This window comes from Magallana gigas, chromosome 5 (assembly GCF_963853765.1).
Source record: "Magallana gigas chromosome 5, xbMagGiga1.1, whole genome shotgun sequence".
In the NCBI taxonomy this organism is placed as follows: Eukaryota; Metazoa; Mollusca; class Bivalvia; order Ostreida; family Ostreidae; genus Magallana; species Magallana gigas.
Genome location: NC_088857.1, coordinates 6,103,101 through 6,125,106, shown reverse-complemented (window position 1 = coordinate 6,125,106; position 22,006 = coordinate 6,103,101). Strand labels below are relative to the sequence as shown.

Below are 22,006 nucleotides of genomic sequence, written 5' to 3'. Positions count from 1 at the left end.
AAAATATGGATTGATATGCAGGTATGTTATCACATTTTAATGATATTTAAAGCAGCAAACTGGTTTTTCTAAAAGGATGAATCTTTTTGAAATTTCACTGAAAATGTCTCCAGTTGTAGAATAAATTGATGGAACCTTTCGTCTTAGAGTTAACTCATAATGTAGAATTGGACTACACAAATAAGAACATTTTCAGCAGCTCACACCTGGTCCTCCTGACAGAAACGTCAACCTGTAAGAGCCATGGTCCTTTTTATTGTGTTAACAGCATTCGGGCCAAACTGGAAAACAGAAAAGAAAAGATTGATCTACATGAGCATTTAAGGTATGTTAAGGTATGTTTATTATAGTGTAAAAAGCAACAAAAAGTGGGAAAGAAAACGCCAACCTTAATGTTAATTCAATTTAAGGTTACAAAACACGATGGTCATAGCTTATGCAATCAGACTCGTGGGTGTGTATTATACTACTGACTTTTTAAATGAATTTCCTTTCAAATGATAAAAACATGTAAAGTTGTATTCATGAAGCTAATTTAAAAGCTTTCGTACAGACGACTTTCCATGCATTAATGCTGCTGTGAAAATCAGCAGAAAAGAGTTATGTTCCGCTGGCAGAACAAAAATGCCTGAATTTCTGGTTTTTCTTTCTTTTTCTTTTTTTTCTTTTTTTCTTTTTTTTGGGAGGGGGGGGGGGTAAACATGCGCTTTAATTGTACATTTTTGGTTTAAAATGGCGTGAGGGTTGGTAAGAGCTGTACTGGGGTGTGACAAAAACTGTTGTCCGAATTTCCATTAAGTAGTGGATCATTTTATTAAAACAAAAACATACAAAAAGACAAATAACCTATAGCTAGAAAGAGCCGTCGGCAGATTATACAATTATTTTCCCGGCGGGAAATCACAATCACGCTATGTTCCTGTGCGTTTCCAATAGTGATTTCATTGAATTTTTCTTCTTATGCGTTAATATGATCTACACAACAAGCAATCCAAACTTTATACCAGGCATTTAAACTGGCTGCATCTGACATTGATTTGGTAATAACCAGTGAGTTGTTGTTCAACAAGATCCTGCGTTATACAATTTTTGCAAAATTCAACCCCCACCAGTAATTTCAATACTTTGATTCGTACATTACATGTTTAATTACAATGTTCCTTTGCTGTTGAAAAATTCAACCCAGTACATTTATAATTTACGTCATCAACAGTATTGTCTCCGTGGTTATGGTGTGAAAAAATGATAGGAAATTTATATTGGATCTCGATAAATACAGGCCTAAAATTCATATTACTCTGTCATTGATTAATGTCACACCTTGAACATCGTTTCGTCACTGGTTTTGGATTTCTTCTCGGATACACGTGTTACATTTGTGTACATACGCGCAAAGTAGTGAGAAATTGAGGAAAGCAATCATATGACACAAGACGGAGTTTGCACAATGGTACACTAAATTATATGTGATAGTTCACACATTTCATAAAATGAATTCCAATGAATTCTAGCTAAGAAGACATATAAAGTATTACTAAAACATTAGCTAGTGAAAGTGCGAGGGATCCTTTCAGCAATATTTGCCGTAATAATTGGAAAACTTAATAAATCTTAATAGTCTTATAGGTTATAATAAATGACATTATCACATTTAAAATAATTTTGAATATTTTGCATTAATTTTTAAAGCGCTAAGCATAGCTCAGCGCTTTATTGTCGTTAGACTTCTATTTCCGGTGCAAGGAATAACTGCCCTCTATGAGCAGAAATATAATCATTTAAACTGGTTAGAGGTATAGGGAACCAGTTATCTGGGTGACGGAAATGACCGAGTAGATACGATTGGCTTGCGGGGCTTACGTACATCAGCACGGGATGCTACGCAGTGATGAAAAAATATAGTGCGTATTCAGAAGCTAAAATATAGAAAAATAAAATCGATTCTTTGCAAGAATATGTCAAAAACTGTGATAAATTACTGTTCAAAAGGTATAATTTGTGATTTTAACATATCTTTTTTCAGGCAAGTATCCATAAACAAGTCGTGTTCAGCTTTAATTCACATCATCTTCAGAAAGTAACATATATTTAAAGAAATCTGGCCTTCGATACTTTAAATTGATATTCATTAAACATAAACCAAAATTTCAATAAGGCTCATTTCCGCCTACGCTTGCACACAGTAAATTTTCTTAGAACCAAGCTAGGTTAGCGCTTTTCAGTACTTTCAGTACTTTGATTTATTCTTGGAGTAGGATAATAACGAAATTTGGTGTCTTTGTTACCTCAGACACAAATTGGTTTTCAACAACTCAAAGTACCATATTCTGTATTTATAAACTAAAGAATTAGTAAATACATTCGGGAATGTGTTTATGTGTATAATCTTCATGCTAAACTTATCCTTTTTTTCTTTAAAATTTTTTATACAAGTTTTATAAAATGGGCTTGATGGTTGTATAGAGGACATGACCATTTTCAGAAAAATATCGGAAAATCTTTGAATTTCAAATATAAGGATTTTTTCTTTATTAAAAAAAAGTTATGTAGAATAATATCTAATTAATAATTTTTTAAGTAGATTTGATGAATGATCTGTTGACCATCCAACACCTTAAGTTGTTTACAGAGAGTAAAAGACTGCAACCAAATGTTTAATGGTCTTTTTTTTCTAGAGTTTAAACACGGCATAAGTCTAAATGATTAAAATGTAGCAAATACAGATAAATAAAAATGTATAGACTAAGTGCACAACATATGCTGAGAATGAACGTACATGTGATAATAAAGGTTGCCAAACTATGCATATGCAGAAGTACTGAGTTGATTATGGAAGAATATCTAATCATTCTTTTACGAATGCTAGTAGAAATGTGCAAGAAATAAAAACATGCAATGAAAATTTTTTCTTTTATTGTGAAAGACTTGTGTAGTACATAACGTAACGTTAATGATTATGAAAGCTTAGCGTCTAGGCATTTTGCTATACGCTTCTATGCTAGCTACAATTTCTGGCGGTAAATTTGAAGATCTAGGTGCCGAAGAAACAGAAGCCGGACTATTTTCAGATACCTGTTCACCAAACGGATTCTTGTGCACGTTGTCATACGCTTCTAACGCCGCCACGACCTCTGGCGGCAGACCCCGTCGTGAAGGACCTGCTTCCGTTTGACTGTTATCTGTCGTCTCGTAGGGCCGGGGTGACAGTGTAACTGGTCGTTCTGGGTCCTCCTCCTTCTTTGGGATCTCTGGAGGCGGATTGTCCGGTTTAGTTGCTTCTACTTCTGCGGTTGTTAAAGCAGGTATAATTACTGGTTCGGCTACTGGACTAGGCGAGGATGTATTTTCGATCGATGGTAGAGAAGCTGATGGGGATGAGGGAGGAGTATTGTCTTTTACTGGCGGTGAATCTGGGTTCTTTTCTGCACTTACTGGAATAACAGGAACAACAACAGGTGCTGTTTGTTCAACTGGTGATGGAGTCCTTTTCTTTTCCTTAGAAGGAGAACTGTTTCGACTCGGTGATAATTTTAATGGAACGACAGGTACAACGGTTGGTGAATCAGGACCAGGAGAAGAAGGTTCATTGACTGGCGAGGGAGATTTCTTCTTCGGGGACGGAGAAGGAGACTTGGATTTGGCGGGTTTCGTTTCATTGTCTTTTATCACTGCTCCACCCACAATAACTGCCGAAGCAGGAACAACCCTCGATCCTGCAGAGTCTGGTTTTGGACTAGCTGTTTTCTCTTTGGGTTGCGGCATTGGTGGTGTTGGTGTTCTATTTTTCACCGGAACAACAACAGTTCCACCAACAACAGTGCCGGCGGCAAATCCTGCGAGAGGCATGATGCTCGGGGAGTTTCTGTAATATCGCCTTGGGGACGGTGACCTGCGTCGTGGGGAAGGAGACCTGCTCCTCGGGGAAGGAGACCTCCGCCGGTATCTCCTGGGTGAAGGAGTGGGGCTCCGACGCCGTCTGTGATCACTAGCAATAACGACTGCAGCAGGCGCCACGTTATTAGGCAAGGGTTGTTGTTGTTCAATGGGTTGTGGCGACGGTTGTGGAGACGGTTGTGGTGTGACCGTTTTAGCCGGAGTTTCAACTCGTTTCTTATTTGGGACACCGACAATGGCGCTTTTTTTAACGATTTCAACTGGAGTCATTTCTCGAATAGAAGGCTCGGGGCTTGAAATGGGCGTGGTTTGAGTCCATCTTGAACACCGCTTTTTGCGTTTTAGATCGTCCGTTCCCGTACTTGCTGAAACCATCATCACAGACGTACCAACTGCCAAGCCGTTCTTTTCCGCTTCATTCACAAACGTCCTTTCCTTCTCGGGAGATCTTTCTCTTTTCTCCGCAACAACAATCGGCGCTGGGTGAGGCGGGGATTCGTCACGGATCGGCGCAGGTTCGGGACTCGTCATCTCTTGTTTTGTACTGTCCTCTCTCACTTTGTTCTCATTTATGTCAACATGCTTTAAACTTGCAACCGATTTTTCTTTTTTCCGTGGTTTTACCTCTTTCGGTTTTTTCACGTATTTTTCAGGGACGTCTTTTGTCGTATCCTTCCTTTTTCTAAAAGGGTAATAGTTATCCTTAGTGAGTTTATAATGTACATTCCCCTGATAAAGCCCTTGAACTCCTGATAAGGTGTTCATTATTGGGGGCTTGTATTCTTTCATTACTGGATTGTAATCACAGCCCCTATATTCGTGACATTTATAGTCCTTTAACGTAATGTCGGGTCCTAGCGGTTCCTCATAACAATGATACAGTTCAGCCCACTTATAGTCCGGTGTCCGTGGTCTGTTGAGACGAGTAGTGGGGGTAGGAACCCTGGGTCGCGGCGGCTTGGGGGCCGTGTAGAAGCGCGGTTTATATTCCTTCACAGTGTATTCCTGTACTTCGTTGTACGTTCGTATCTTGTCGTAAACGTGCTGGTTTTCGTATCTGTGGGTTTTAAGGGGTTGGTGAGCTTTGTCGTAGTGGTGGACCTTGTCGTAGGTCTTGACCTGGTAGGAATGGAATGCGGGCTGGTGGACCCGATAGTCGGGTCCTGTCCCGTAGACGGGGCCCCCATGAAACTGGGAGGGGTCGGGCATGGCTGAATCTGAAGAATGAAACAAACATTTTGATACAGCTTGCATTGTTATCATCAGGAAACGACATGCGAAAAGTTATTGCATGAAGAGAATATTTGGAAATAAGAATGCTGTTTGATTTACATGTACTACAGTCATCAATTTTAAAAAATACTAATCAATCGTTTCGTTTTCTTCATATTTACATAAAAAATCATTTTAAGAACTTTCTATTAATAATAAATGAAATTTTAGATATTTTTACTTACAGTTTAGCTCTTTCTCGTTGAAATCAGATAGGTATGAATAAGAAAACGGATCTTTTTGACATATTTAAAGTGATTTAGTTGACTGTGACGTCACGAACACAAACCTCAATCAAGTGCTCAAAGCGCGACGCCCTTTCATCGCTCCATTGTTCGGATATTTAAATCCCTGCTAGGAGAATTCCTTTTACTCATATATTTTGATTTTACTTAGTCGTGACAGGAATAGGCTTATTCAGTAAAGGCGAAATGACTTTATGAATATCAATAGAGCGCGTCATTATCATACCATACATAATATTTACCCTCACCAAGCACCCGAGGATCTGTCACGTACATTCATTGTGACGTCAGAAAGTTCCACAAACTAGTGCATTGTGTGTTGAAAATTATTTTGCAGTTTTTCTGTGGAGAACGTCAAATACAAGGGTTGATAACCCTGGACTTGTCGAAATATTAATGTGTTGAACTTTGTAAATGTAAAAATTATTGTGTGCTAAAGTGTAATGCATGATTTTGGCATTATTCATTCCGTATTATGTATCTAAATAACAAAAGTGTGAACTTAGAAACCTTTTGGCTGATATATCAAATACGTAAACAAACGAACAAATCGCATTCAAACTTGTTTGAAACGAGTATTTTTTTCAAACCATGATGTCAATATACGATCCTTAACAAGGCGAAAAAAAGTTCCGAAATATTAGTAAAACAACGCGAGATTTCCATTTTTTAATAAAAAGAAACAAAACAAACAATTTATGAACAAAGACATAAACTATGAGTTGGCGGTAAGCGTTGGACCTATGGGGAGGTACAGAGCCCGCAATGTAAGGGGCAGTAGATCTTGGCCGCCTGGACGTTGGCGCAGATGTTGATACCGTCCAAGGCATTACAGTCCATCTTAGGGTCGTCCTGACAACCTACAGGAGATCAAGATCACAGTTAAATACTACATATCTGTAACATCATTTACAAAAGGCAGACTTTTTGGACGAGTAGGGAGGATGTTCAATGTGAAATATATCAGATATTTCGGCATTCTATATAAGATAATATCAAAATTGTAAACAGAAACAGAACTGTCCTTTGTTTCGGCGATTCGTCAATTAGATACTACATGACTGTATCACGAAGGCTATAACGAAATGCAGACTTTTTGGACGAATAGGGACGATGTTTAATGTGAAATAAGTCAGATATTTTTGGTATTCTGTATAAGATAATAATAAAATTTTAATCAAAAATAGAATTCAACGTTCAAAACAAGTCCCGATTCTCTCTTGAAAAACACGCACACATGAGCACCTTATTGGTGTAACCGTGACTTGAAAAAAGAATCATTACATCGTAGGGTGCATTTAAATTGATATTTTCATATTCAGACATCGTGATTCACTTTGAATTGGCAATACATTAATAACAGGATATTCTTAACACTTTGTTTAGAGTTCTGCGTGCAATAAAGGGACTTGGGCACGATTTCAGCTTACATGTCTAGAGTGTTTAATATGGATATTGTTAATGCTTCCTCAAAATTTGAAAGTCAAATATCGATCGAGTAACAAGCCAGATATAGAGTTTGAAATTCTTTGTTTTGAGAGCAAAGATTGTCTTGGTTTTGCTTACATGTGTGTTTAATTGGCATACGTTTCAATTAAGGTGCCTCACTACACCTTGAAATAGTTTCTCAAATCAGCAGAAAATTACTTGATTATGATAGAAAGCATGATGGATTAGAAGTATATATGTCAAATAGGCGAAAAAATGTGCAATTTTAGATAAAAAATGATATTTTCAAAAATTTCATTCAGTAAACATAAACAAAAGCCCCAGGTGGATTCGAACTCATGACCTGCGTTTCACAAGCCTGATATTTTAACCACTGAGCTATGACATCTGAATCGATTGATATAAACAGTTAAACAAAACATTTAAATCGCCATCTTGTGACGTAGTGTCTTAAAAAGTATAAGTCTCGGTGTAGTGAAGTACCTTAATTAAATGGTGCTTTCTTTTGTTGAAAGCATTAATTTATAACACACTGAATTACAAAGAAATGGCAATTTCTTTACTTCATAGTATTTGTAAACAAATAAGGAAATCGAGCTTTGTTTACATAACAAGAGTTCTGACATTATATATCTCGCTTGCAATCTACTTTAACATCTAACACTAAAATTTTAGTAAATCTTTCAAAATGCACAAGTTAACTATTTTATACATGAAAATAAAAAAAAAATGAAATAATGATCTCAAATCGTGTCTAAGTCCCTTTAATATAGCATAAAAAAAAAAGACTTCACTGAACAAATACGAACATAGACAGATCTGATTTTTACTAGTTTTAAAGTGAATTCTAAAAATTGGAGACGTAAGCATCATTAAATTGCAAACATTTTATATCTATTTGCCACCATTTTCCTTCTGTATCTATGTCTTGTCCTAAGGGAATGATGTCAAATAAGACACCACGGATAAGAAGGGATTTGATTGTAAAATGTCCTTTAGTCTAAATGGTGAAAGTGAGGATATGATGAGGGTATACATTAATTTTATAAAAATACATTTAAAGTGTCCTTTAACTGATATAGTCTCTTGGTTTTGCGGTAATACTTTCGACGTTTGAGTATTTCATTTATTCACGACTTTTTAACGTCACAATCAGTCACGCTCTACATCAATCAATTTCTCGGGCAAAATATAAAGTACATCTGTCACATTTAAATGGTTTCAATTGAGGAAAACTGGTAAATTTAGAGTCGATATTTTTTACTTATAATTATAGCCTCATTATTTTCTTGTGACGCTGTTGTAATTCATGCATATTCATCAATCACGATAGATAGATAGATAGATAGATAGATAGATAGATAGATAGATAGATAGATAGATAGATAGATAGATAGATAGATAGATAGATAGATAGATAGATAGATAGATAGATAGATAGATAGATACTTTTGATCAACTTATCAAAGATGACTGGAAAACGCACGCAGTATATGTTTCTTTCACTGAATAGTCATGGACTTATTGACAATTAAAATTGTCAAATAGCAAAAGACATATGTGTAATGCGCATTCGCAATTTCTCCAAACAGAAAAGGGTGTTTTTATAAGCTCTGTCAGAGAGGCCCGAAAAATTGCGATTTATGTATTGCGATGACCGACATCTTTGACGGTATTTACCAGTGGTTGAGTGTCCATGAGACCCGTGCCCTCCGTGTACAGAAGACTTATCGATCAGATTCCTGTTACAGAGCGGGGAGTCGCAACACTTGACTTGGACCGTCTGGCCCTGGCGTTTTGCTATGCTGCGTCTTCCGATCACATTACCTTGTAGCGCATCGCATACCTAGAAAAAATAACCAACAGGAGATGAAATAACGGCAAAAGGCGCCGAACTGGACGTAATCAATTCTGTTTTGACAAGTCAGATGATAATTAAATCAGATATTACCAGTTTGCTCTGACAGGTGAGTGAGAATCTTGTCTCCCCGTTAGCGATGAATGCCGCCTCTTCACACACCTAGACAGAGGACTGCAGAATCAAACTCCCAGAAACATGACTCCATTAAGCGAAAGTTAACTGATCAGCACTACATATGGTTATTATTTTTTAATTCACACCGATATATTTTCTTGCAAATAATAATTCAAAAACAATTAGCCATCACAGACACCTACATTTTGTTAAGCTTAAAGCTGCATGGTCCGATTTTTTCGCTATTACAATATCAAATAATTTTCCATACAAACCAATATACACTTTCGCCTATTTACACCATCAGAATCGGTCTCCTTTCAAAGTTAGAATATTCAAAGTAAATAAAATAATTTCTTTTTGAGCAAACAAAAAATTAAAACAAACCAGTGAATGTTTAGAAAAGGGAACCGTTTGGTTTATGTACCCTGAACGATTAGGTTTATTCAACAAAGCAAACTTTAGAAATATTAGTAAACAATGTGTACATAAATTTATTTTTGATTTGCCAAAATATATATTTAAGCGATGTCGAAGTGGTAATACAATCATGGCCGCCTCTACGTCGGGGGCAAATTTTAATATAAGGCGAACAACGCGGCAATCTTTTGTGTCGTTTGTTTTGAAAACAGATTTTGTACATCATTTTTTCTTTGAATAATGGCTTCATTGACCGGGAAAACTCTTGCAATGTCTTTTAATATACACATCTTAGCATAACTATCGTTTAAAAGCGTTCACAATATTTGATATAAAATCGGAACAAGCAGCTTTAATAACTCAACTTTTTTCATTCTCTTTCCATAAAGATTGAGCCCTTCTTTTCGAGGAAACTAGAACTGTCTAAAAATGGCAACTGTCCTTCAGTCCTTTAAGTTTGAATCTTTTGAATTGATAGCGGATCTCCTACTCACCTCGCCTGCGGAGCATTGGACCTGTTCATTACATGTCTGTGGGTCTAAAAGACCGTCACAATGGTAGCATTTGATACCGTGCGCTAAAACCGAAAATAAAAAACATCATTTATAATAAAAAAGGTATGAGTTTGAAAAATATATTAATCAGTTATAGTTTTGTATATGGTGTGCACCAACGTTTTTACATTTTGTTAAAAGAGTTATTTATGTGTCCTCAATTGCAGATCATTGAAACTAAATACATATGCTATTTGATTTTAATTATATACCCAAGTCCAGCTGTATACTTTTTTAAAAAGAATAATAACAGATACCATATAGCTGTTTATGTGGTGGATTGACATCTACACACCATGAGGACTACATCTACACACCATGTATACATTTGTGAGGACTACTAAACAAAATGGCTACATTTGCAAGGACTTATATCCACACATGGTGGCTACTTTTAATGTCAGCACTTACATCTACACATGATGGCTACGTTTGTTGGGAGAACTTATATCTACACACAGTCTATAATTAATTTGAGTACTTACATCTACACGTGATGGCTACATTTAATGTGAGGACTTTTATCTACACATGATTGCTACATTTAGTTTGAGGACTTACATCTACACATGATGGCTACATTTAAAGTGAGAACTTATATCCACACATGATGTCTACATTTAGTTTGAGGACTAACATCTACACACGGTCTATAAATAATTTGAGTACTTACATCTACACATCATGGCTACATCCTTGTCGTGGGTACAGGAATTAAGGCCGAATCTGTTGTGGGTACACACATCAATGGCAGTCTCATTACCGTTACATCTAACACCGTCCAACCAGATGGTGGAGGGTGGGGTCCCGAAACCGGATGCAGACATCAAAGATGGGGTATCGCTAAAACGAGACTCTGAATAATCCACATGTTCCGGTATCAGAAAGGTATGTAGACTTCATGCATATGTTGCATTGTTAAACTTCTGCTTGGTTGATTAAGGTTAAAAAAAATTATTAATTACTATAGTTTATCAAAGTTTTCTTGCATATATGTAGTTCGATACCTTGGATATCCAATGCTGTTACAAATAATTTTTGCTGCGGTTGCATCAAATCCATTGTTGCACACAGTTCCCCATCTCCCTTCATGGAAAATTTCCAAACGCCCTTCATAAGGAGTTGATCCACCCGCAAGACGAACTGGACTCTCAATAGTACCTGAGGAGCAAAAGAAAACCGTACTCCACATTTAATGTTCGCCTCAATTACATTACCCCACAATGCCTCGTGATCAATAAAAGTAATAATTTATAACGTACTTCCGCAACGGACTCCGACATCCTCCGTGTGGTCACAATTGTTGGAGCCCCACACCTGATGACGACACTCAGCAATCGAGTTCTCGGTCCCACTACAGTCAACGTTGTCTAGCCAGATAGTTCCGCTTCCGGAACCAAAGCGAGCTCCATGGACGGCTTCAGCATTGCCCCTGAGTAGAAGCAACCATTTCTAGTGTTACCGTTGTAAGTTTTAACTTTGAAATCCTCTGATAGTGACGCTGAAATATCATCGTATTTTACTTACGTAGGTAATCCCAGCATTCGGCAGACTACTTTGGCATTTGTTGTGTCGAAAAGGTCATCGCATACGGTTCCCCAGCGGCCATGATAGAGCACTTCCAAACGCCCCTCATTCGGAACTTTTCCGTCTACAAGTCTAATGCTAACATTCTGATGTCCTAAAATGTAAGACACAAGATTATAATGATTAAGCTCCAATTAATTTGTTTTACATAAACTCTGAATAATAAGCATGCGTGGATCCAAAAGTATTTTTCGGGGGGAGGGGGTGGAGTTCCAAGGGATATTTGCGTTACTGGAGGTAGGTAGGTTTATTTTTGGTATTCGTTGTAAATCGGCGCATGATAAATAGAAGTAACCAAATTTGATAAATACTCTTCCGGAAATTCAAGCTATGACTCAAAAAGAATTTTACTATAATGACATCATTAGATATCGGGACAAAACGGATCTTTTATCAAAGATCTATTAAAGGACAAACTCAATTATCCAAAAGCTATGATTGAACCGGACACGAGTCGAGTATGTATGGCAATAGATTTCAGGTTCAGATGAGGTCACAGTGACCCACAGTGGTCACAGTTATATATTTTTCTCAGAACTGTAAAAAAATATACCCTTTACCTTACAATAAAGGTATTAATTGACTGAAAACTTTGTCTAGGACCCAGTACCTGCGTCACAGATAACGCTGGCATCCTCCGTATGATCACAGTCACTTTGACCATATCCGGCAAAAGAACAGGTTGTGATGGAATCTTCATTTCCGGTGCATGAGACGTCATCCAGAAATATTGGTCCAGATCCTTGACCGAAATGAGCATTGCCCAATCCCACAGCGGAACCACTGCAAGACACGTGCAAATCTTTTGTGTCAAAGAGACAAGGCCCTGGCTCGCGTTGGTTAAACTTGTCGATTTAAATTACTAATGTTCAACTTATTGCGATAGAGAATACATAAATGGTGGCTTACTTGTATCCCAGCATACGACAAAACACTTTGGCCTCCCTGTCATCGAACTGGTCATCACACACGGTACCCCAGGTGTTGTTAAAGAACAGTTCCACGCGACCTTCTTTTGCGTTATTTCCGCCAACAAGTCGTATTTGCAGAGATTGTGAATTTTCTAGTTGAAGGAACATTTTCAATTACTTTATGCAATTGTAAATTCGTTTACTTTCTAAAAGAACAAAATGCTCTCTCTCTCTCTCTCTCTCTCTCTCTCTCTCTCTCTCTCTCTCTCTCTCTCTCTCTCTCTCTCTCTCTCTCTCTCTCTCTCTCTCTCCTAATTCCTTCAAGACAATAATGCTTAATCTTCAAGTTAATAAGATGTGTTTTCAGAAGGTCACTACCAGAATGACAAATGACCCCGGCGTCCTCAGAATGATCGCAGTCGTGGGAGCCAAATCCAGCGAAACCACAGGCCGCTAGGCTTGTCTCATTTCCGAAACACTCAACATCATCCATAAGGATGCTTCCGCTGCCTTGACCAAAGAACCCATTGGATACAGCCCGAGGGATGCCACTGAAAGAGTTTTAATTACCTGTACACAGGCATCTTCTGCACACTAAAATTTACTTCATCTTGATTAAAATTTGACATCATAAAAATGTATTAGAAAAAAATAAAACCTTAAAGATTTGTGAAAAGAAAAAAGAACTTAAGCTTAAAAATTCTAAAAGGTTTTTTTTATTAATCAACCTTATGTTCGGAAGTTAAAAAAATACTTTAAATTGAACACGGTCACTTTGTGAAAACTCAGGCAAGTAGCGTCGTGTTTGAAAGTGGGGGAGGGGGCAACATCATCTAAAAAATCTTGACAAGCATTATAAACAAGAGGCCCAGGGGCCACATCGCTGAGCAACAATTGCCTTAATTCTGATCAAATTAGCATTACAGTATCAAAATATCTTGACAACTAAGAACAATAGATCTTGCTAAAAAAAAATCTGCCAATTTTTATCCATCTCTTTCTTTTGGTAAATACCAAACCCTTTTTGTTGTACCTGTAAGAAGATTTTTCTCTATTCCTATTTACCCCCCCCCCCCCCCCACCCCCATTTCGTGGCCCCACTTTTCTCTAGGGAATCATGGTTTCATCAAACTTAAATCTGCATAACCTGTGCTTTCACACTAAGTACTGAGTTTTGGACCGAAAACTTTCCCAGAATATTTTTAAAAATTTTCTCTATATATTCCTATGTAAAAATTCAAACCGCCATCACGGCCCCCGCCCTATCACTAGGGACTGTGATTTTGCAAACTTGAATTTACACTACCCGAGGATGCCTCTACACAAGTTTAAGCTTTTCAGGCCGAATAGCTTTTGAGAAGAAGATTTTTGAAAAATACCAACAAATTTTCAATAATTCTCAACTATCTCCCCTTTAAAGAGGGCGTGGCCCTTCATTTGAACAAACTTGAATCCCCTTCACCTAATGGTACTTTGTGCCAAATTTGGTTGAAATCTGCCCAGTGGTTCTTGAGAAGAAGATGAAAATGTGAAAAGTTTACAACGACGACGACAACGACAGACAACGGACAAATTGTGATCAGAAAAGCTCACTTGAGCCTTTGGCTCTGGTGAGCTAAAAAGTGCCCTCCCACCCCACTCCCCACCCCCTCATGCTACGTGGCTGAAACTTCAATTTAATATAGGTTACTTGAAAAAAGTGATTGTAGTTTGTACATTACCCTGTAAACCCAAGCATGTTACAGACGACAGTGGCTTCGCGTGAGTCCCACTCATCATCACAGACAGTACCCCAGCCGGTACCGGTGTTGATCTCAACTCGCCCCTCGTCATTTCTGCCCCCACCCACTAGTCGGACCTGGAGGTTCGGGACGGTGTCTACAAAAATCACATGACCCTCTTTTTACTTCTACAAAATTTTATATCTAGAATTTGATTTCATCTGCTTTTATAAAATGACTGAAATTTCTTCTTACCTATTAATTTTAGTGAAAGATTGACAGTAATAAAAAATAAAGCGAGAAACGTTGAAATAAGAACTGGATTGGGGGATGTGATTATGGTCCTTTGATTTTATAGACAATATAAACTTTAATCCTTGACCACTATACCAGTCTGAGTAATATTTGATTGTACATGAGTTCTGTTTGGGATCCTAAATTAAACATTTCTGTTGATCTAGAAAAGATTTGATCATGAAACATTTTAGAGCACCATAATGTTGTTTTCTCCAGCTATTTAAATCGTTTCTGTGATCACATGAAATAAATCCTGTTTTTATCCTATAGTTTAAGCTTTTCTTTGCCTGTGTTTCTGTAGAAGGTGTGCTGCTATGGTAACTGTGTGTACCGTTGCAGACCACCACAACATAGCTGTGTGTACCGGTGCAAAGCAACCGATATAGCTATACATGTACCGATACAGACCATCCCAATATATAGCTGCATATGTAGCTGTAAACTGCATAACTCTGATATATTTTTGTACTTGTACAGACCACCCAAATATGGCTGTGTATCGGCGCACAGAACCCCAATGTCCTCTTAATGTTTCTGTTCATGTATTGCTATAATCTATCAGACCCTATCTTTCTTTTCGGGGGGGGGGGGGCTCTATTCCTAGCTGTGTACCTCGACATAGCTGTGTACGAGTGCAGAGCAACCGATACACATGTAGCTGTGTGCTGATACATCAATGTATAGCTGTGTACTGGTAAGGACCACGATATATGTATATATAATTATGTGAACCTCATAACTCTGATATATCTTTGCACAAGTACATACCCCCTCAATATCGCTGTGTATCGGTGCAGAGAACACCAATGTCCTTTTGATGTTTATGTACATGTATAGCTACAATTTATCAGATCCTATCTTTTTTTCTGAAGGCTCTATTGCTAGCTGTGAACCGGTGCAGACCACCCAGATATAGCATTGAACCCCATAATATTCTGATATATCTTAGACCCCGATCTGGTTGGGTACCGGTGCAGAGCACCCCATGGCCTCTTAATGTTTCTGGTCACATGAAATTTTTCTGACACTATCTTTCTTTTCTTTCTGAAGGCTCTATCGCTCTTTTACTGTACCGGTGCAGACCACCCCGATATCCTCTGAGTGGTCACAGTCGTTGTTGCCGATCTCAGTCTGGTTGCACTCCAGAATGTTGGCCTCCTTCCCGGTACACATGACGTCATCTAACCAGATCGATCCGCTTCCTGGGCCAAAGTTGAATGGATATGCATGTGCGCTAAAAGGCAATTAAAGTATAAAACTTTAAGCACATTCGCAGTCTTAATCGAAAACAAATTATTGCATAACACTTATACTGTTTGTTTAAAAGCATAAAATAAAATAAAAAATACTGTAGTTGTTTAAATAAAAATAGGTTTCAATCATATAGAATACCAGTAAATACTTATTAAACTGTAAAATGTTTTCGATCTTTGCTGTTTCATATGGGTATGAAGTAAGCGACATTGAAGAGAGTATTTACATTATGTAGGTACACCAGTACGATTGTTTAAAGAAATTGCCAATTACTAGTTTTCCTGTATAAGAATTTAAGTATATAACATCATCGTGACTTTTTGGTCGTACAGTCCGTGGTTTTTTTTTTAGGTTGCTGAATGTATCGACCGCTCGATAAACTATTGCAAAACTGAACTGAGTTTCTTTAGAGCTATGAATCACAATTTTTTATGAAAACCGAAAAAAAATGTAGAAAAAGTACTAGTATTCGAAAGATGTAAATATATATATACATATATATGAACTTGTAAATGCGATGGACAATTACAGGAATCCGAAAGTCGTTCTGATAGACACGTGTCAACAGTTGGATCTTTTGAAAAGAAACCGACTGTTTCTGTTGATCATATTTTTATGCAGCTCGCATAAACAAAACAGTTTACTGTATATAAATGGGAAAAGGTTAAGAGGTATAGCCCGCCCTGTCCCAGTTGAGATACAGCTGTACTTACAATGGCAGCCCCAACTGTTTACACACGGTCTTGGCGCCCGCAGTGTTGAACTCGTCGTCACAAACCGTCCCCCACAGGCCATTCAGGTTCACCTCAATACGGCCACTGTTGGCATCACTGCCTCCCACTAACCGGAACTTTACCGAGTCTGAAAATAGAGTGTTACAAAAACTACTGATTACACACAAAACTCAATTCTCGAAATACGTGTACTTGAAAAGGTCTTATAGTCTCTTAATTAGTCTAGTTTTGACAATAGCTTTCCGTTAACAAAAATTATGGTATTTATGTTTTCTATTCATTTTAATCAAATTTATAAAATAATGCAGATGAGTATTACAATTCATGACGACAACATTTCACGTGGCGTCATTAACATTGATGGATTTCATTTTTTATCGTATATGTAATGTAGACGCATTCTTTCTAAATCAGTCGTGTAAACAATCAGTTGGGACATTAAAATACAAAAACAGGAAGATCAATCTATAATCTGAACATTTTGTTCAAAATGATTGTTAAAGTTTAACAAATAGTTTCAGACATATATGCATTACTATCAAATTTTGGATACAAACTAAGTATTTTCTGAGAGATATCTCTTAAAATTTAATTTGTTATATCTAAATTTTAGGATATTTAAACCATTCAGAAACGTTAACGCCACCGTTTCCATGGTTACCTGAGTCGCAGACGACGCCGGCGTCCTCGGTGTGGGTACAGTCATGGAAGGAGTCACTCGTACACTGTTCTAGAGAGGACTCCGAGCCAATACACTGCAACTCGTCGTAGAAGATCCTCCCCGTGCCCCCGCCATAAACACCTTCAACTGTCGCCAAGTGGACGTTTCTGACAAGACCACAACAACCGTACACAGATGTATACATCTTACCAAAGTGTGCTTCTGTGAATTCGTTATTAAGGAATATCTGCGGTCATCTTGCATATTTGAGGATCAAACTATAAACATTTCTTGAACTTGTTTGTTTGTTCCCAAAACTGTAGTCGAAAGATAAAATAAGAGGCCCAGGGGCCACATTGCTCACCTGAGCAATAATAGCGATAACTGATCAAATCAGCATTACAATATCAAAATCAAAATATTTTGACAACTAAGTACAGTAGGTCTTCTAAAAAGGTTTTTAAAAATTCTGTCGATTTTCCCACAAATTTTATGGTAAATCCCAAGCTCCTTTTGTTGATTTAGCATTTGTAAGAATATTTTTCTCTATTCCTATATAAAAATCACTCCTTTGTGGCTCCACTTTTCTATAGGGATTCATGGTTTGATCAAACTTTAATCATCACTGCATGTGCTTTCACACAATTATCTGCTTTTTGGACTTAATGCTTTTCCAGCAGATTTGTAAACATTTTTCTCCATATCTACATAATAGAAAATTTGACCCCTCCCCAAATGTGGCCCCATCATACCTCCCCCAATGTGGCCCCATCATACCCCAGGGAGTTGAACAAACTTGAATCTACTCTGTTTTGTATGCAAATTACGCATAAAAGAACTATTTGTGTCTATGAAGTACATTGAAGGTATACAAGTGTTTTCATTGAAAAATTTATACTTAACATTTTTTTTTTATTTTAGACAATCAGTTAAATTAAACCTTAACCCACTCCTAAATAGAATTTACTTTTATTTATATTTCTAGAATTGAAAAAAAAAATAATGGACTGGTATTGAGGTATGTGTCACATTCAACTCAGATTGTTTTGAATTGACAATTTTTTTTTTATTTTGAAAGTATAATGTCAATTGACCTCTATAAACAGTATAAACTGTATAGACTGGTTTTTTCCTCGTTTTAAAAAAAGATCCCATGCCGACTGAGAAAAAGGGCACTCTATTATGGGGCAAAGTAACAACACTACTGTGCAAGATTCAACTTTTTCTTAACAAATTGTTGAAGATACCTGATGATTCCCTTCACATTTTTTCACGATTTTCAATTTAGACAAATAAGTCTAAAGCTGCGCAGTTCTACAGCTGTTTTAATTCAAAAAGGCAATTGTTTGAGTATTTTGCATATATAAAACATTAAATTTATTGCTTTTTTATCTTTTGACGACAGGTTTTGGCATAAACAAGAAAATTCGAGAAATGTGTACATTATGATCCTACATCTATTATTACTACAGTTACCGCTATTAAATTAAAAAAAATTCAAGTTTACATAAGCTTCTTTATCGGATGTGTACTATAATATTTCTACAGACTGTTTTCTGTACCCTTTTGATCCCAGCATTCTACAGACGACTGCTGCATCCTTCATATCGAACTGGTCGTCACAAATTGTTCCCCACACGCCATCTTTCTGGATTTCTACTCGACCTTGACCCGCCACCCCGGCAGGACCCACCAACCGGATGTTATCAATAGCCGCTACCATAGAAACATGTTCACTTTGAATTTATCATACACTCAAATGCTTTTTTGAGAAAAGAATAAAATGAGCGATGGAAAAATTCGCACACGTGTGCTCTAAGAAAAAGTCAAAAAATAGAAATCTCACCCTGGCTATATCCGATTAAAAAACCTGCAATCGTGAAAAATTTGTCAGAAATAAAAATTCATGCATATCAACTGCAGACATGTAACTTCTTTATATTAGTTATAACAAAACCTTACTCAGAAGGAACCACGCAGGAGCCATGCTTGCCGGTACCAGTGTGCCTATATGGACTGTCTTATCTCAAATGATAAGATTTATAGTTTCGTTCGATAGTACCAGTATTATAGCACGGGTCATGATGACTGAGATCTAGAACAACTATAAGTCTTACAACATAGATTTATGAAAGTAGAATGAAATTGTATGCACTACTACTTCAGGCTTTTAAGGTCCTGGTCATTTACTCTGTGAACATTACCATTCACAATGTATATCGACTATCATTATTATACAAATAATATTTCAGCTATATTGTTATAGCTGATTGTCTCTAAATTTATTTATTTTATACATGGTAAAATATATTTTATTATACATATATTATACATTTTTTTTTCGATACGTGCGATTTGAAAATGTTTACATACTAAATAAATGTCAAATAAATGTGAAGTTTACTAGTTCTTGATAAAAAAAAAAACCCAGTTAATCTTCGAAAGTCATTTAAAAACAGATTCGAAATTTGCTCAATCATAACTGATTTTAAATAAAATACCGGTTTACTCATCATGATTGTCAATCAACGTTGAACATTTAATCAAATTCTTACAAACATGTAACTTTTTAAAACGACCTCCAAAGGAATTGATTTCGTCGAATGGGTATATGCTTTATTGTCAAAAGCAAATAACGAAGCATATTAAAATTGTCAGTAGAAAGGTCAAGGACAGCAGACGGTGTTGGGGGTCGGACCCAGTGGAGGACGACAAAGACCTCTGTAGGGAGGGTAGTTCCTCCAGCCAGAACGTCATTCGGTCCCTGAACAGGTGATGTCCTATTGAAAAGGATCTGTTGATGTTCAGATAGCTCTCTGTCTCAATATCGAATGGAGGCCAGTAGATCTCTAGAGCCTCAGCACTGGGGTCTCTGCAGTAGAGATTTATAAAAGTATGAACTATGAAAGATTATTGTTTTATGAATAAGTTTATTTCACAGTTTACTGAATCGATCTATGGTGCATACCCGGATTTTGCAAAGTTAGTTAGGTATTTTACAAAATTATCATTTAATTTCTCCTCTTCTTTGGTATAGTTGAAGTTTTTATTTCTGAAGATGAACCACGTTTCGTCGCCATGTTGTGCCCCGGTTAGCCACTTCCGGCGAGAAGAAATGACTGGAAAACTGGGTTTGTGTGAGAAAATAAAATTATAGGTTTTCTTATGATTTGGGTTACCTAAATGTCTGAGGCCCATTCGGTGCTCTCTCAGTGTCTTGACAGCTGGGGAGGCGTAAAACATGTCGCCATACATGTCGAGAGTTGAATGACCTTGGGCTTCTATTGAACTGTTTCGTAAATACCTTTGACATATTTTGTTTGCGATGGCGGAGTTGGAGTCAAAATAGTCTCGGACCACTTCTTTTATGACACCATCACACATCGCATTTACTGGTACTCCATCATCTAGGTTAAACTGATACGTCTGTTGCATTTTGTCTAACTTTGATTTCAACAACCATCCATCTTCATCATTAGTTCCCGCCATAACATCAACACTAACGAAGGTTCGGAACCCATCGGAGTCTTTGTTATCTAGAATGGATTCTGGAGTTCCTTTCAGAAAGTCATTGTCTACAACAGCTCCTGGTCTCATAATGAAGTCGTATTTGTGGTAGCTGGTTCGCATTTTCCGAGTGGCTGCCATTATTTCATGTGGAGACTTGAATCGCAAACATTGTAAAATAAAAGAAGAGTTTTGGAATACGCTGCTGTTTTTTACATTGTTATAATCATTGTAACATCCTGCATATTGAGCTACGCGGAAAGCAGCGTCTTTGGCGCCGTGGGTTACAGCTCGTCTGTTTAATCCCAGTCCACTCATTGCGATTGCTCTTTGGAAGAAACCATAAGAGTGTTTAGAAAGAAGATGGAGCCCTATACTGTAACCTCCAGCCGAATGACCAAATAACGTCACACGTGAGGCAACCCCGCCGAAATATCCAATGTTCTTATTGACCCACTTAAGGGCCTCGAGTTGGTCCCAGAGACCGTAATTTCCGGGAGACTGTTCATCTTCAGTACTCAGGAAACCAAACATTCCAAGTCTGTAGTTAATAGTTATCACTATTACTCCCCCTAGAGCGGACATTCTAGCTCCATCGTGTAAATTAGCGGACTTTGTATAATATCCCCCGCCGTGGACATAGACCATGACAGAGAAATTGTTAGCTTTTTCATCCGATGTCGGCACGTATATATTCATGTACAAACAATCTTCTGATATATCCATATTTGGTAGAAATTTCCTGTACGAGTTGCTTATTTTCTGGATACACGAAGGACCATGTTGAGTGGCATTCAGTGTGTGTTTCCACGCTAGTACTGGCGCTGGCTTACTAAACCTTAAAGCTCCAACAGGAGGTTGGGCATAGGGCACTTTGAGAAATTGATAAACCCTGAACCCTTCTTCTGCTCTCAGTGAACCCTGGATCCGCCCATGCAGTGTTTCGACGATACCATTTTCGAATACAATTCCGTTAGCAACAGAAAATAGAATCCACAAAAGGAAAACCATATTTACTTTTTCTCCAATAATTGAAACCCGCTTGCTGATTTCTGTTTAGAAAAAAAATTTAAAGAATGTCATGGACGGGTTTGTTTAAGATAAAGTTGAAATAAGGAGAAGATGTCGACAGTAAAGTAAACGTTAACAAGGTGAGAAGTCCTAACGAGCGAGGAATGTGCCGGTGTATCAGCACCTTAGATTCACAAGATTGTACCGACACATGAAAAGAATGTGTTATCCATCCTTTTGGTGTCTAAGGAATAAAACAAGTGCGTGGACAATTATTTTTCAAAATACAAAACATAAGAATTATCAAGTATCAAATGATTTACCTTTCTCTTATCTTTTTTTTCGATAAAGAAAATACAACTTGGTAAGTAACTATCGAAGATTAGCTATATGTAGAGGTATTGTTAGTTTTAGGCTCAATTTTAATAAAATTACTAGATATTTCCATGTCCATAGAAATGTGAAAAAAATCCTATTTTGCATAATGATATTTAACCTAATGTTATTAAAATGA

The 22,006-nt window shown here is 37.3% G+C and overlaps 3 protein-coding genes across 4 annotated transcripts; all 3 read right to left on the bottom strand.

Moving 5' to 3' along the window:
• Window positions 1-5,507, bottom strand: LOC105318825 (serine/arginine repetitive matrix protein 1). 2 transcript variants are annotated; one of them, XM_011416124.4, is made up of 3 exons: window positions 5,352-5,507; window positions 3,073-5,111; window positions 1-281 (listed from the first exon to the last, which is right to left on the bottom strand). In XM_011416124.4, the coding sequence occupies exons 2-3, from the start codon at window positions 5,101-5,103 to the stop codon at window positions 228-230; spliced, it is 2,085 nt and encodes a 694-aa protein (XP_011414426.3). In that variant the 5' UTR covers window positions 5,104-5,111; window positions 5,352-5,507; the 3' UTR covers window positions 1-227. The 2 variants fall into 2 exon arrangements, with proteins under 2 accessions (XP_011414426.3, XP_011414417.3); XM_011416115.4 differs by lacking the exon at window positions 1-281 and having other exon boundaries at window positions 2,741-5,111.
• A 559-nt stretch (window positions 5,508-6,066) lies between these two features.
• LOC105318841 (deleted in malignant brain tumors 1 protein) lies at window positions 6,067-19,044 on the bottom strand. The gene is made up of 18 exons (XM_011416135.4): window positions 18,937-19,044; window positions 18,821-18,844; window positions 18,537-18,690; window positions 16,975-17,141; window positions 16,293-16,440; window positions 15,399-15,559; window positions 14,029-14,185; window positions 12,686-12,858; window positions 12,306-12,459; window positions 12,007-12,179; window positions 11,337-11,490; window positions 11,072-11,241; window positions 10,817-10,970; window positions 10,483-10,652; window positions 9,750-9,832; window positions 8,812-8,880; window positions 8,541-8,706; window positions 6,067-6,271 (listed from the first exon to the last, which is right to left on the bottom strand). Exons 1-18 carry the CDS (start codon window positions 18,959-18,961, stop codon window positions 6,153-6,155), a joined length of 2,421 nt encoding a protein of 806 aa, XP_011414437.3. The 5' UTR covers window positions 18,962-19,044; the 3' UTR covers window positions 6,067-6,152.
• Window positions 19,045-19,489: 445 nt separating this feature from the next.
• On the bottom strand, window positions 19,490-21,623 carry LOC105318849 (cocaine esterase). The gene is made up of 2 exons (XM_011416146.4): window positions 19,943-21,623; window positions 19,490-19,846 (listed from the first exon to the last, which is right to left on the bottom strand). The coding sequence occupies exons 1-2, from the start codon at window positions 21,490-21,492 to the stop codon at window positions 19,597-19,599; spliced, it is 1,800 nt and encodes a 599-aa protein (XP_011414448.3). The 5' UTR covers window positions 21,493-21,623; the 3' UTR covers window positions 19,490-19,596.
• Between the last annotated feature and the right edge of the window lie 383 nt (window positions 21,624-22,006).

Excerpts from the sequence above, each read along its gene's own strand:
- LOC105318841 (XM_011416135.4), bottom strand. The coding sequence starts at position 18,961 with ATGGCTCCTGCGTGGTTCCTTCTGA. Across the intron at positions 18,845-18,936 it reads TCCTGCGTGGTTCCTTCTGA|GTTTTTTAATCGGATATAGC; the intron begins GTAAGGTTTTGT and ends TCACGATTGCAG. Across the intron at positions 15,560-16,292 it reads AAACAGTTGGGGCTGCCATT|CGCACATGCATATCCATTCA; the intron begins GTAAGTACAGCT and ends ATTGCCTTTTAG.
- LOC105318825 (XM_011416115.4), bottom strand. The coding sequence starts at position 5,103 with ATGCCCGACCCCTCCCAGTTTCATGGGGGCCCCGTCTACGGGACAGGA.
- LOC105318849 (XM_011416146.4), bottom strand. The coding sequence starts at position 21,492 with ATGGTTTTCCTTTTGTGGATTCTATTTTCTGTTGCTAACGGAATTGTA. Across the intron at positions 19,847-19,942 it reads ACTAACTTTGCAAAATCCGG|AGACCCCAGTGCTGAGGCTC; the intron begins GTATGCACCATA and ends TCTCTACTGCAG.